The 16494-nt window shown below is 33.5% G+C and overlaps 1 protein-coding gene across 7 annotated transcripts in view; it reads right to left on the bottom strand.

The window, feature by feature from the left end:
- rg (A kinase anchor protein rugose) overlaps nucleotides 1-16494 on the bottom strand; it is an 809394-nt gene that overhangs the window by 16265 nt on the left and 776635 nt on the right. For all 7 annotated transcript variants that reach the window (XM_069830427.1, XM_069830419.1, XM_069830410.1 and 4 more), the window contains 6 exons: nucleotides 12781-12893; nucleotides 11534-11674; nucleotides 9836-9955; nucleotides 7965-8117; nucleotides 2718-2790; nucleotides 2064-2158 (listed from right to left, as the gene is read on the bottom strand). In XM_069830427.1, coding sequence (XP_069686528.1) covers nucleotides 2064-2158; nucleotides 2718-2790; nucleotides 7965-8117; nucleotides 9836-9955; nucleotides 11534-11674; nucleotides 12781-12893 — 695 coding nt within the window. The remainder of the gene's footprint in view (nucleotides 1-2063; nucleotides 2159-2717; nucleotides 2791-7964; nucleotides 8118-9835; nucleotides 9956-11533; nucleotides 11675-12780; nucleotides 12894-16494) is intronic.

Here is a 16494-nt window from a genome sequence, read left to right on the forward strand (position 1 = left end):
TTCATCTCCTCCTCATCCCTTCTCTTTATCTTTCTTCTTACCCTTCTATTTCTCCATCTCGTTATTATTACAATAATAGTTGGAGCAAAGGCTAGAGTATCGTGTAGATTATTTAAAAAAAAATTGGAGATTCTGACCTTAACAAATCAGAACATATACTCTTTAATAAATTTTCTATTATGTAATAAAGAAAATTTTCCAACTAATTCAGCCATACATAATACAAATACCCGCAGAAAGAATGATTTTCATATGCCATCATCAAATTTATCATGCTATCAAAGGGGAGTACGTTACATGGCGATAAAAATGTTCGTCTTCCTGAAGACATTAAGAATCATAACCAGAACCCTGCATTATTTAAGGTAAAACTAAAAAATTACTTAATATCTCACACTTTCTATTCTATAGATGAATTCTTGACATTTCACAGTACTGTGTAAATATTTTAATACTATTAAATGGTAAACATATTGCATTGTATAATATGTTATTAAGATATTAATTCTGTACATATTTCATATTTTCATTTTATATGTTAAACATAAGAATTGGACATGTTCTTTATTCTATGCTATAAAGCAAATGTAAGAATATTATGGAACGAATAAATCTATCTATCTACCTGTCTATCTAGTCATTATAGTACTGGCATCCTTCCATTACTCATGAAAGTATGGACCCTTGTGAAAATTATTAAGCAAATTAAGACATGAAGAAGTAGTGTAACATTAAGACAAGGGACACACCCATACTCTATAGAAAGATATTTTTTATATCTAATGCAGCTTAGAACTTGACCAATGGCCATTCTCTTAAAGCATACAACACAGGTACATATAATGTGTACACGAACAAAGGCTATAGAACATGAAGATCTCAGTACAATAAGTGGGTTATGAGCCAAAAGGCAACTTTTCAGGAGAGCAAAAACAAAGTTTCTATTCACTTTATTTTTTGGAACAGCATATTAGATGAACTTTAGTTTCTAATACTGCAAATGGGTTTATGAGGGAACCAATGACAGATTCTGATTCTATGAGGCGGGAATAGTAAGAAAGTTAGAAAATCCGAAAATGCCACATTTGGTCGATAACCCACTTATTGTTCTGAGGTCTTCAACTTCTATATTTATAACAGGCATCGAATGCAAGTCCTAAAAACAGTACTAGTGTAATTCCACAGTCATTGCTCTAATTTACATCTTAAAAGATACGGTAATTTAATTAAAATCGTTTTTAATTGTTACAAATGGAACTAAATAGACATAAAAAATCTCCTTTATGCAATCCTAGCATTAAAACACGCTTGTTATGGATGCTATAAATCGTGCAAAATTGGCCTAATTATGGAACTGGTGCCAGAAAAGATTATCTAGCAACTAGTATTCCATGATGTCATCACTGTCTTCACAACACAATTTTATACAACGTACCTGTAAGAAAAAGCTTCAAAACAACAACAAAATAACATTGTCTTATAACCGGTTACTTAGCAACCATGCAATATATTACGTCATATCCAGTACTCATGTCTCTACTATCTACGACATAACATTATATTTTGTAAATTTATAATATATTTTTTTTTACATATTTTAATGTTAGAATAGTTGTATGTAACAGGTATATAATCTTCATTATAAACACGCGTGAAAATTACCATGCTCGCTTATGCTCCCGCACTAAACATTCATTCATGCCATAATCACCCAAAATTATACATTAGTTACATGAATTACTATTTTACACCATAATAGGACGAGAAAATAGTATAAGACCAAAGAAATTCTGGATTGACCAATTTATAAATGAGAAACCAGAACAGATCTGGTGGTATAATCAATGTACCGCTATTAATATTATTTTTGAGCGAATTTCTAGGCATATCTTATCGCTTTAATTTTATTTTAAACTGATATATAACGTAATGATGTGAACTGTGAGCCAAAGAGTTGGATGGTAGCACAAAGTTTGGAATTTGTTCAGATAAAAATGGAAAAGAAACCGAATAAACCATATATACTGCACAGTGAATAAATTGTGTGAAAAACATAATCTTACTTCTTTCATGACAGGATCAGAAATGTTATCCATATCTACACTGCCTTCGTATGTGAGGTAGTAGAACACGTTGGTAGCTCTGACAGCCTCAGGACCTGAAAGAAAAAATCATAAAATAATCAGCAAATCAAAAAGTAAATAATTTTTTTTGGGGAGGGGGGACTCTTGTTTTAGCCTCTTTATTTTTTCGTCAAAAGGTGATTATATGGGCTAAAATTGCATTGGTTATGCGGTTGTACGTTATTTCTAAAATATATTATTTTAGTTTTGAAACCAATTACCTCAATATTGCTGGAGAGATGAAACATTTTAATGACAAATTTTATGTCTTTATTGTGTTATGTGGGCATGACGGAGAAGTATCTTTAAGCCTATTTTTTTTAAACTGAACGTCTATACCTCAAAACCAAGATACACTCTTGTTGAAGACTGTGTACAGTAGTATTTCTTTAAACATCATCAGTAGGATGATTGATGTACCTACAGTACATCACTCTCATAAGGAGATCTTATAAACCTAGGAAAAGCACATATAATAGTACTTTCTGAAGAAATAACCAGCTCTATACTTAGGCCTCATATAAGTAGCTATGTCCAGATATACCAGTACGGTAAGTAATGAGTCTGATATTTTATTTTTAGATATGAGCTCACCTCTCTGTTTGTAGCCAAATATTAAATCAATCCATTGGTGCAGTTGACAGGACACAAACTCTGACTCCAGTGCCTGAATAAAACAAAAATTAATTACATGAAAATGTGACATTTTAGCACTGTAAAAAAGCGACTAAATTGTAAGAGCACATTTTATTTATTTTCTACTTTAAGATGGACGAAGGCAGATTGCTGAATTATAGCAGACTGTAGGAAAGACATTCATATTGGGCAGGGGATGGTAGTACAAGCATGCTGAAAAAAAAAAAAAACAGTGTAATTTTTTTTTCTACAAAATGAAAAACGAATAAATTTTGTTTCTGTACGGTATCATTTCCGAAAAAAAAATTACCAGTTGCCATATGTTAAGTCCCCTTCAAAAGCTTCGGTTGATTTCATGAGAGCTTGCTTAGGTTTACACATGAACGAATTTCTATGCAAGACTCCGCTCTGTTTTTCTTTTATTTTGTTTGTTTGTTGTTTTTTCTGTCTATTTATAGATCAAGTGTTATAAGCAGGGCTGGGATTTCTGTGTATGTAAATGCTTATTTGTTTTTTCATTACCTACAGTTAAAATTTTGTCATATGAAGAGTCCACTGCAAAAAGGGTGAATGTCGTAAATTTGTGAAAAATGAGATGAAGGTTCAGTACTATAGATCAAAGGGAGTAGAATATGTTGTTGTTGTTTTCTAATGCCAGGCGTTTGACAATAAAGTCATTTGACCTCTTGCACTCCAATATTTAGGGAGTAGAATGTAATACACTTTGTTGGACTGCAATTACGATGACAGTTCCAGATCTACATAGTGTTGATGAATTGGTATACCACACAAAGAGTGGGAATGTCAAAGTTTAAATTGCATTTCCTGCAAAATGCAATATATTCGATATTCCCCCTTTTTACAGTGGACTTTCCATATGTTTGCAAGTTAAGATATTTGGAGTAATTTAAAATATATTTTATTTTTTCATATTTTGTCCATATTTCCGAGTATAGTGAATATTTTTACATAATTGAGGAAAACTCACATATCTTGACATAATTTAACATTTTATTTTAAATATGTTCCATATTTTATGGTTTCAAAGTTATTCTTGTCAGAAAATTATATTTAAAATTTAATTTACTAGCATCAGTATTTCAAAGCTAGATTCTGGTATTCTGGGGATTTGAAGTTGCGACCCTCTGACGAGAGCCCGGCTCCTTAAAATATGTAATTAATTACAAATAAATTCATATTTATTAAATGTGAAACTCTTACTTTGTATAACGAGAATAGTCAAATGCTCTTCCTGCGTATTGCGAGTTAATGCAACAATTGTAACTAACAATAATCAATCTACGATTGTCGCCTGGTCAAGTTCATTTACCATTGATAGAGGGATTTTGTTTTAAGAGTAACATGTTCTGCTCTATATGAGTAGTTCACGAACCATCAATAGTCGTGCATGAGCTTAGAGTGCGTCTTCAGTGTGGTTTATATATTTGTTCATTTGGAGTGTTAAGCAGTTAAAATGCCATCAGATCGTAAGTTGTAATCATGTAAGTATGAAAGATCTTTTATAAGTATGAAAATCTGATACAATACAGATATTCTTTACATTAATTTTATAAAATTTTTGTCCATATTTTGAAAATGTTTATCCCATATGCATGTACATATTTAGCCATTTTTATTACAAATCTCTGGTTATAAGTATTCTACAACAAAGATATAATCAAGGAGTAAATTAAACATTCTTTCTCTAGTTGTGTGAACCAAGCGCTGCCTGAAGTGGACTTAGACTCACACTACAGGATATCGGTCATTTTTTGTGTCTAAGAAAATACGTGTGCTTATCTCATTCTCGTGACACTGGCTCGTCACACGCATTAAACTATTAATGTGATAAGAGGTTTATAGACAATCATATGTTTTGATCACATTAGTATTCTGCCATGCTCTTTCACGTAAGTTATCCTCTCTCTCTCTCTCCTTTTTTTTTTTTGTTGCTTACTTAGAATACTTGCAACACGAAAGAAGTAATTGTTAACAGTACAATAGTTGTTGCATCCGAACCATTTTCGAGTAATACAAAATGTAATAATAATAATAATAATAATAATAATAATAATAATAATAATAATAATCAGGGAAAGGATTTATATGTAAATACATATTTACTTATAAAGCTAATATAATTTATATTTTGCATTATCTTTATGTTTCACAATGTGTAGGGTTGAAAAATCCTACTTTTATTTTCCATATTTTTCCATATTTTAGAGTTTAGTACATATTTTCGTTAATTTCCATATATTTTCCATATTTCATATAAAACAGTCCATATTATATTAGGTTTAACAATAAAACAAAACAAAATTCCATTAACTTTTAAAAATACATTTCAACAATAGAGATTTAAACACATGTTCAGTAATCCCTTTAACATCAGAGTTATTTGAAAATTAGCAGTCCTATCAACAATGGGAAAGTAAGTTACAAAACTGTATTAATTTAATTTAAAATTTTTAACAGACTTCAGTTGTGCAGCTCAACAGTTAAATGCCAGTCAGAGTACACATAGGTTCAGTTTTGTAAATCATACTATAAAGACGGTAAATATGCCAAAAGTACGTCATTCAGTCAATTTAAAATCAAAACTAACAAGTTACATTTCAGAATTTAAAGAAGATGGTTTATCAACTGACAATAAAATATTATTTTGTAATTTGTGTCAGTGTGCAGTATCATCTACACAAAAGTTCCTGGTGCAACAACACATTACAACTAGTAAACATCAGGCCAACAAACAACTAAATTCCAAGCAGAGACAATTGTTTTTAACACAACCAACAACATCGAATGTAAGATCTGAGTTTAACATCGACCTGTGCCGTTCTCTCATCTCTGCTGATATTCCTCTCTACAAACTAAAGAATAAGGTCTTCAGGGAATTCCTTGAAAAATATACTCAACATACAATCCCGGATGAGTCAACACTTAGGAAGACGTATGCTCCATCCATCTACGATGAGACAATACAGAAGATAAGAGATGAAATTAAAGATAGTTCAATTTGGGTTTCCATTGATGAGACTCCCGACAAAGAAGGTAGACTTGTTGGTAATGTAGTTATCGGTTTGTTAAGTGAACAATATTCTGAACGAATTCTTTTACATTGTGATGTTCTAGAAAAGTGCAATAACAAAACTATAGTTAAACTGTTCAACGAAGCTATGGGTATCCTGTGGCCAAAGGGTATTATGTACGATAATGTGTTATTCTTTATTAGCGATGCTGCCCCTTATATGGTCAAAGCTGGACAAGCATTATCTGTTGTATATCCTAAATTGACTCATTTTACTTGTGTGGCGCATGCATTTCATCGTGTGGCAGAAGTGGTCAGAGACAATTTCCCTAAAGTAGATTTGTTGATTTCATCAGTGAAAAAAGTATTTCTCAAAGCTCCCAGTAGAGTTAACGTGTTGAAAGAAATGTACCCTGAAATTCCATTGCCACCAAAGCCAATTTTAACTAGATGGGGTACATGGCTAGAAGCAGTTGAATATTATGCCGAACATATAGACTCTATTAACAATGTTCTCCTTGCATTGGACTCTGAAGATGCAGTCTCAATTGATACTGCGAAAACAGTTACCTGTGACATAAGTGTGAAGAATGACTTAGCTCACATTCAGCATACATTTTCATGCATCATAAAAACGCTCAAAAGTCTCCAAAATAGGCACCTTTCACTATCTGAAAGTTTTGAAATTATAAATAGTACTGTGGAACAACTGAATCGTGGTAGAGGTAAAGTTGCAGATGCAGTAAGAGCTAAGGTGGACACTGTACTTTCAAAAAACCCTGGATATGAAGAACTACAAAAGGTTGTTGCTGTGATGAGTGGTGAATCAACAGTGAAGATTAACTTGGACTTATCCCCAGCAGACATTGTGAAATTGAATTATGTACCAGTTACTTCTTGTGACGTCGAACGCTCTTTTAGTCAGTATAAATCTATCCTCAGAGACAATAGAAGAAGATTCACTTTTCAGCACTTGAAAGAAATGTTTGTAACCTATTGTTATGGTAACAGACAATAAAAATTGTGTTTTGTTGAAACTACATTGGAAGATAAGGTACGTCCATTATATTTTTTGTTTAGTTTGATTAAAATGTACCAATATTTAACGTACATAGTCATTTTTTTATAATTTTAAGTCCATATTTAATTCCATATTTTGGTAAAAATCCATATTTAATTCCATATTTTGGTAAAAATAACTACATATATATTTACATATTTCATATATTTTTAGTCCATATAAATCCGTTCCCTGATAATAATAATAATAATAATAATAATAATAATAATAATAATAATGGGTTATTTTACGACGCTGTATCAACATCTAGGTTATTTAGCGTCTGAATGAAATGAAGGTGATAATGCCGGTGAAATGAGTCCGGGGTCCAGCACCGAAAGTTACCCAGCATTTGCTCGTATTGGGTTGAGGGAAAACCCAGGAAAAAACCTCAACCAGGTAACTTGCCCCGACCGGGATTCGAACCCGGGCCACCTGGTTTTGCGGCCAGACACGCTGACCATTACTCCACAGGTGTGGAATAATAATAATAATAAATAAATAAATAAATCACTCTCTTTCTAACTCGAACCACAAGAGAGTGCTATTCCAAATAATAATAATAATAATAATAATAATAATAATAATAATAATAATAATAATAAATAAATCACTCTCTTTCTAACTCTAACCACAAGAGAGTGCTATTCCATTATGATACAATCTACAAAGAAGAAAGTCACGATGATTTTTATTTAATTTAATGGTGTGTACTGATTGACTTAACATCATTCACCCAAGCGTCCCTTCTAGGAGTGATGCACCGTAACTGTAGATCTTTTTCTGTCATAGCATTGTCCTCAGTGTACCATAGGAGGCGATCTACATACCACTACATGATAATGATGGTGTTTAATAGAGCAATAGTGGAATATCGGTAGAGGAGTACCCCATGAAGGCTTACCATCAGGCACCACGAATTCCACTTGGATCCGCCGGGATTCGAACCCAAGTTACCAGCATAGAAAACCTATGCTTTAGCTTTGGTTCTCGATACTTTTTAATTATTTTCGTGCTGTATTTGAAACGAAATATGAAATAGGCCAAATGCAACATGCATTTGCTAGCTTAGTTCTAATGACAGAGAACAGTATTCTTGAAACACTTCACATACCATACGATTGATTCGAACAAATTCCTCAGGAGATGAAGCCCAGGGTGGAAGTTCGACGTCTCCAACAGCTGTTCCATCTTCCTGCTGACCCAGGCGATACCGATTTGCATTCACCAGCATCTCCGGTAGGAAGAAGAACTCAGGAATCAGTTCCTGCCAACAGACAATACATGATTCTAGGCGAAACACATGTAAATAGTGATGAAATGTGCCTATATTAGGCCTACTCACAAAAGTACACGCTCAATCTTTTCTATAATTCCCACTAAAATTACATTGTCCTCTGAACAGACAACGAAGTTCAATGTGGGAGCGGGAAGGAAGCATTGAAGTGGTTAGAATTACTCTAGCCTCTGGAGATAATGAAGTACGGTATGTTGGAATCGATATGCTGTGGTAGAGGAAATGGTTATTTCTCAAGAACCTCCAATATTCTTTCTTCGCCAGAAGAAGTAAAGGTGAAAAGAGAGTAAAACAAGATTGATGAAAGCGAAATGAGGGGGATGTAAAGGAATAAGAGTAAAAAGATAAGGAATAGAAAAAGTTGAAACTGAAGGAGCAAGAAGAGATGAAGAAAAAGAGAAGGTAGAAAAGGATAGGGAAAGAGAGAAGAATCAAAGAAGAATAAATAGATTGGAAAAGGCGCGATGGAAGACTGTAATGGAAAAATAAATAGAAGGAGAGGAAAGAAAAACAGAGGAAATGAAGAAACAATAGGTAATACTGAACATATCGAGAATATGAGAAGGAGAAAGAAGAAGAAAATGGAGATTCCGAAGAAAATAGTAAAGAGAAAAGAAGTGGAATGCACAATATCATATGGTTCAGAAACATGGCATTTGAAGTCAAGGTCAGCAGCAAAACTACATTGTACAGAGATGAATTTCTGACGGAAATCTGCAAGAGCAGGGTGCGAATTAACGGAGGGGGAGGGTATTTCTCCCCCTGTTGGAAAGTTATCCCCCTCTCATAAATTCATATTAACATCCCTGCCAGGGATAACTTCTATCCCCCCCTCACAAACTATAATTTTATTGTTTTAATACGAGTATACTTTATAAAGTTTAAAGTAAGCAAAGAAAATAAAAGGCTATTGATGTATTATCACCGTCAAGCTGACAACAATCAATACCGGTAACTTAGGAATTACACATATTCTCTCTTAAGCCTGCTCAAGGCTATAATTATTATTATGATCAAGATGCAAGACAAGCAACTCAGTGCGACCAAGCGTTGAACCATATCGAATGAGGATAATAATTTTATGTATGGTGTTCTCTATCTAGGATTCTATCCCCCCTCATCAGAAATCTTAATTCGCACCCTGTGCAAGAGTATCAAGGAAGGACAAAATTAGGATTAGGTACTGTTCTAAGAGAAAAAATGAAAGTGCAACGATCGCTTGTAGACTATATTGAAACAAAACAATTAAGATGGTTTGGCCATATGAAGAGAATGACAGAAGATAGAATGCCGAAGAAGTAGTATGAATGGATTCCCATGGGGAAAAAAGGAAGAGGGGAAGACCAAAACTAACATGGACAGAAGGAATAATTATAACAGAGAGAGAAAGGGGATTGGAAGACAGCGCATGGGAGAACAGAAAAGAATGAAGAAAGGCTATAGAATCCTGAAAATCGGTGCAGGAAGATGTCCTAGGACATTGCAAAACGTAATAATAAAAATAAATAAAAAAAAGTGGAAGAGGAGAGGGAAAGAGAATGAAGGGAAAGAACTTCTTGTATTGCCACATATATCAGTTATAATAATATATGCCATTTTGTAGGCTTACTGATAATATGGAGGTGTGGCTTATTTTCAAGAGCATTATTGTTTAATATAGTTACGTATATTGCATAATTGTGTCATACCTTCACATCAGACGTATCACGCTGACAGTTCTTCCATGATAAGGCAACAGAAGAGAAAAGCCTGTTGGGATGGTCAAACTTCCCGCCTTGCAGAGCAAGAAACATGGTGGTCATTGGCTCCTGAAATACATTCATATGAACATCAGTGATACTGTAAAGTATTTAAGCACTACATAGGCCTATAACAGTTCTAACTTCATGCATCTTAAAAGAATCCGATGTACTTAATAACTAGAGAGACAATTTTCAGCCCAATGCTTCATCCGATAATTCCTTTCGGAAATATAATGTTGTCCAAGAAATTTGCGATGTATGTTCCGATAACAAAACATACCTGTGTCGTGCTTACAAGAAAAATATACGTATTTCTGAGTCACGTATACTTCATGTTTACGCAAAGAATGTATTATTTGGGTTACTGTAGCGTGAAATAGTAATATGCGTTACAAGAGCGGTATGTTGAAGTTTTCATGTTCGAGGAAAAGTTTGAAAAAGCGAAACGTAGTTGAGCTTTTTTAATTTCCGAGAATTGAAAGAAAACATACCGCTCGTGTATCGTACATTATTTTGTGCGGAGATCGTTTATTACATACTTGAAAGAGGAATTTCTAATTAGTTGCAATGAAATCTCCATCTTGGTTTCTGTTCAATGACGGAAAATTTGTAAAACAAAAATATCTATCTTCAACATTGTTGCTTTAAAATGTTTTCTGTGTTTACTATACTCCAGCAGGCCGTGATATACGTCTGTCTTTTTTTCCCCCCAGTCTATAAATGCGAACTTAAAAAACAAACGGTAAGGTTATGTAATGATTTATTTTTCATTTTAATATTTTAACAATATTATTTACATAACATTGCAGTAATAACATCGGCATCTGGAATCTTGTTCATTTTTTCACGGCTTCCTTAATGTTACTTGCATCACGAATCCAGTAACTTTAGTGGAGTTGTAGAGTTTACTTAATTTTTGCAAATATTTAAAAACAATAATTAACAGTGCAATTTAGGTGAAATTGCAGTGGTAAGTTTCCAATTTATAATTATTACTATATTGAACGTCTCTAAAAATAATATGTTAAAAGCCTAAAGCAGTAAAATCAATGTCACTTAAGCGGTAAGAAGTGGGAAATTGTTATGTGTGTTAGGTTGGGAATACTGAATGTGGAATTTTAGACTTACCGCGGATTGGTTTTGTGCGGAAACCAAGCAAATACGCACGATCTCGCACAAAAGAATTTGCCCAGATGTAAGCAGAAACTTATTGAGTGTGATTATGTCGAAAATATGACACGCGATAGAACTGAGATTATTTATGTATACATTAATATTTTTTAAACTGAGGCATTGGTAACTAATGACAAAAGAATCTCACAGGAAATGTTCTCATATCGCCATTTCCCACAGGGCCAAGATGTAGGGCTGTAAATAAAATAGGCTGATGATTTTGCTGCTAAAGAGAGAATTGCTTTGGTCTTCAAATATATTTAAGTGAATTGGCTGCTATCAGATTTGTACTTTACATATAAAACTTTATATTATTGCTTCCCTCACATAAAACTGAATCGCACGCCACTGGTAGGGACATACAAAATGTTTTACACTGGTTAATGCGGTGACGTGAAAGGGATTCGGATATTTCCTAGACGTTTCCATCAACAGTGTAAGACGACAAAATATAAATCAACTTGGACTTACCACACGTATCAACCAGTTGAGAACAAAAGCTGCCGTAGAGTAGTGGGTTCCATAATGGAAGGGTGGAATACTGTCGTGTTCCCAGCTATTGTAGCGCTCCTCAAAATATGCTCGTCGACTTGGGTTCAGTGCGCCGATTGGCTGGAAGGGAATTAAAATAAACATTATCACAAGATGACGCATACTTTCTCAATATATATTTTGTCAGGTAGAAAGATAAAAATAAAGGTTCAAAACTTCTGGGTTATAATTGGAGGTCCTTAGCAAAAGACAGAGAACACATTATAAAGACTAAGGGCCGTATTCATAGACATTCTTAGCGCGGGGTTCCCGCGGATGATCAGCGAACTAACGTTTTTCGTATTCATAAACCAGTGTTAGCGAGATGAAATGATATGAATCCCGTACAAGTAACCAGTCGATAGCCGGGGCTAGTTTAGCACGCTCGTAGCGCGGGCTAGCGAAATGTCTATGAACAGCACCCTAAGAGATTAAATAATGTAACAACCAAAAGATAAACTCTGACACAATAGAAGTCCTTAGCAAAGGACTGAGAACACATTACACAGACTAAGAGAATAAATAATGTAACAACCAAAAGATAAACTCTGACACAATGGAAATCCTTAGCAAAAGACAGAGAACACATTATATAGACTAAGAGAACAAAATAATAATGTAACAACCAAAAAGATAAACTCTGACACAATAGAAATCCTTAGCAAAAGACAGAGAACACATTATATAGACTATTCCTGGGAAAACTATGGGAAAAATAAAAACAAAATTTCGGTTTAATACAGTATACATTAAATTATTTACTTACGAACAAATATTTTTTGTTACGTATAACATAATTATTTATGTTATTATTGTATTACTAATTTAAACTGTTTATTGTTTTTGGTTCAGCTTTTTGTTCTTTACTTTTGTGCCACAGTTTCAATTTGTTAGACAAAAAATATATTTAAAAATATTCAAAGTTAAATGCATTCCTTTAAATCATTTTAAAGACAATAATGTGGAATTTTAATAGGGCGCCTACATATACTTCGCATTATGCTTAGATTTCAACAATCAGTGAACTGATCCACACTGTCAGTTTCATAAAAAGAGAATGTGAAAACTAATATAAAGAATATAAGGCAGTTATGATTTTATTAGTTTCTTTAGAATCGGTGAAATATTTAAATCTACAGACGCGTAATATTTAATTCAATAACTTTTACGTATTTAAATGGACTTACCTTTGAAAGATCTCGATAATTGCTGGGTAAGCTGAGGTCCAGTTCTTTAGTTTCGTAATTGGTAAGAACCCACGGAAATACTGGATACTGATTCAAGTCATTGTAGGTTCGACCTGTAAACAAACGTTTCAATAAAATAATAATATACAGAATGACTAAAAAAGAAATGAGTTTTTGTTGTTTAAATAACACGCCAACATCGTCAACTTTATAGTGTGGGGTTTGGGACAAACATTTCTGGATCCACCCATACGTGCTACATGCCCTGCCCATCTCAAACGTCTGGATTTAATGTTCCTAATTATGTTAGGTGAAGAATATAATGCGTGCAGTTCTGCGTTGTGTAACTTTCTCCATTCTCCTGTAACTTCATCCCTCTTAGCCTCAGATATTCTCGAACACCTTTAACCTCTGTTCTCTCTCAAAGTGAGAGTCCAAGTTTCACAACCATACAGAACAACCGGTAATATAACTATTTTATAAATTCTAACTTTCAGCTTTTTTAAGAGCAGACTGGATGACAAAAGCTTCTTAACTGAATAATTGCATGCATTTCACATATTAATTCTGCGTTTAATTTCCTCCCGAGTGTCATTTATATCTGTTACTGTTGCACCAAGGTATTTGAATTTTTCCATCTTTTCAAAGGATAAATTTCCAATTTTTATATTTCCATTTCGTATTAGGCCTATGTTCTGACCACGAGACATAATCATATTACTTTTTTTTCGGGGTTTACTTCCAAACCTATCTCTTTACTTGCTTCAAGTAAAATTCCCGTGTTTTCCTTAATCGTTTGTGTATTTTCTCCTAACACCTGACAGAAATTGGCCTATATGGATTCTGCTGTATGTTTCACTGAGACACATTTTAATTAATCGAACTAGTTTCTTAGGAATATAAAATTTAATAAGAATATTAGGCCTATATAAAACTTCTCTCTTAACTGAGTCATATGCTTTTTTTAAACCTATGAATAACTATGTACTGTGCCCTCATATTCCCATTTTTTCTCCAATATCTGTCGAATACAAAAAATGTTATCAATAGTCGATCTATTACGCCTAACACCACTTTGATGATATCCAATAATTTCATCTACATATTATGGAGTTAATTTTCTCAAAAGAATATTGGACAAAGTTCTGTACGATGTCAATAAAAGTGATATTCCTTGAAAGTTACTACAGCTAGTCTTTCCCCCATTCTTAAATATAGGTATAATTATGGACTTCTTTCACTGTTCTGATACAATTTTCTCTTCCCAGATAACAAGTACGAGCTTATAGATTTCACTATAATTGTATTAATTTTGCTGTAATTTGATCGATATCTGGAGACTTGTACTTTTTTCTCAGCTTTTCTGTCTCAATTTTCACTTCAGAAAGTGCGGGTTTGGGTATAAATGGCTCTATGGAATGAGAGTTTGCAAGCAAGTCACCATTATCATTCTTGATCACGCTTACCCTTCCCTGATATCCTTTCTTAAACTTATTTATGCCCTTATATAAATCTCTAATGTTTTTATTCTTACTATTTGTTTCTACTTCATTGAGTTTTTCCTTCCCAAGTATACGACTTGCTTCCCGTCTTTCAACATAAGAGGACTGAGAACAATAAAAGAAATCGAAATACTCGGAGGAAATCAGTCCCAAAATAAACTGTACCGTACACAACAAATTCATAAAAACAAGATTTACTGTAAAGTTATGTTTCATTCCATATGAAACACTCGTACTTCACGTAAGTTAATAAAACTGAATAACTATAAAAAAAAAATATATTTAGTGTTCTGAATAATAATAAAGTATTTCCACTAAAAGAGTATAATATATGCTCGTATATAGTCTATTATATATAATTCTACATACACGACGTCATATCTTGGTTTATACTGTAAATTTATTTTATAGATCTCCAATTTTCCGCTGGGAATCTAATTAGAGCTCGAAAACATATTTCATGTGTAAATTACTTTCACATTATTATCGGAATTTTATGTGGGATAAATGATCCGTAGTTTGTTCCCAGTAGTGTGTGCTTTTCTCACCAGATGGCAGTAGTTCATCCACTGTCGACACCCCTATTGCACATCATCGATAATATCAAGGAAGAAAATCCAACGAGTTAGAAAGAGAAGACTATAGAGTGGCCATGTTGTCCTGTACAGTGCTCTTTGCGGTGCCACCGCGAAACACGGCAGATCTGAAGTAAGCGCCCACATTATTTGTAAAAATTCGTCTGCTTACAATGTTGTATAACGGAGGTAAGAACTACAAAAAAACGAAGAAAAAACATGCCTGTTGTGTGTGCTGTATATAACTGCAATGTCAAAAGGAAAAATACAACTGATATATCATATTTCATGTAAATTTTATGAACTTAAGTCCATAGTTTTGTTAATTAGCAGCATTTTTTTCATGCATAAATGTGTAACAACGCCCGGCATAAACAAAATAAACGGTTCACTGGTAATGTACTTAAACTAAATACGGATAAAACCACTGCAATTCTGTTTCAGACCCAGTGAAAAACAAATAGCAATATAATATTAAAATTGTATTTCGACACCGGCATTCTTTATTTCTGCTCCTTCTGTCCTTACTGCTTATAGAAGAAGACGATGAGCTGTAGCTTATAAAAAGTAGGCCTATTTCGAAGACAAACGATTAATCAAATAAATGGTTCACTAGTAATAAAGTTAAACTAAATACGGATAAAACCGCTACAATTCCATTTCAAACCCAGTAATAGCAATCAAATATTAAAATTATATTTCGACACTAGCCTCCAAAATAACGCAAAACTCTGGGGTAGATCGAATTGTTGTTAGTATTTTGATTGTAAAGACATGAAAGAACATAATTGAGCACCCACGTGCAATAATGGGGTAAGTATGAATATATTTCGTAACTACTTACCCCATTACTGTACGTGGGTGCTCAATTATACACTAATAATTATCTGCGGTGCCACAGCCCTTGAAAGGGTCAGATAGACCAGCTGCTGTCGGTCTCACGTTCACATTTCGATAATATTATACTTTACTGTAACAAAAAAAAAACAAAAAACAAAAAACAAAAAAAAAACTGAAAGCGTGTTTGGTCATGTTTTACCCACGTTACAAGCTTGGAGGTAAAGGTTGTTTACTACAGTTAGGGCCTACTTTCATTCTATATCTTATGGTATAATAAGTAGTTTTGCAACGTGTAGAGACTAGGAAAACAATTTAATAAAATCATCCGAATCATACTATTAACATTTTCTTCAGTATATTTGCTAGGACTTCTTGTCATATTATATGACAATTTTTCTTATGTTATTCTTTTAAGCATTCCTTCTAGGAATAGCTCAAGTGTTTTAAATTTAGCGTACATAAGTTTAGATTAAGTTCCTAGCACGTATTTGACGAAATACTAGGTTTTTCCCACTTCAGTTTAACTGATTTATGCAAACGAAATTTTGACAGCCGGCGATTGCATTGCCACGCCCACTTTGTTTTGGGCGCATAAATTCATGGCGGACGGTCGTTCAATTTTCTTCAAACATGGCGGCGCAATGACCACTCTATATATTTCTCTTTCTAACTCGTTGAGAAAATCACTTGAAAAATGAAGAGAGACAAAGATCGAAATGTTATATCGGCCTACCACAGTACCAACAAGCGTTTTTGATAGTGGTGTATGAAATTACTTACACAAGTGGGGATTTTGT

The sequence above is a fragment of the Periplaneta americana genome, chromosome 1 (genome assembly GCF_040183065.1).
Source record: "Periplaneta americana isolate PAMFEO1 chromosome 1, P.americana_PAMFEO1_priV1, whole genome shotgun sequence".
NCBI lineage: Eukaryota > Metazoa > Arthropoda > Insecta > Blattodea > Blattidae > Periplaneta > Periplaneta americana.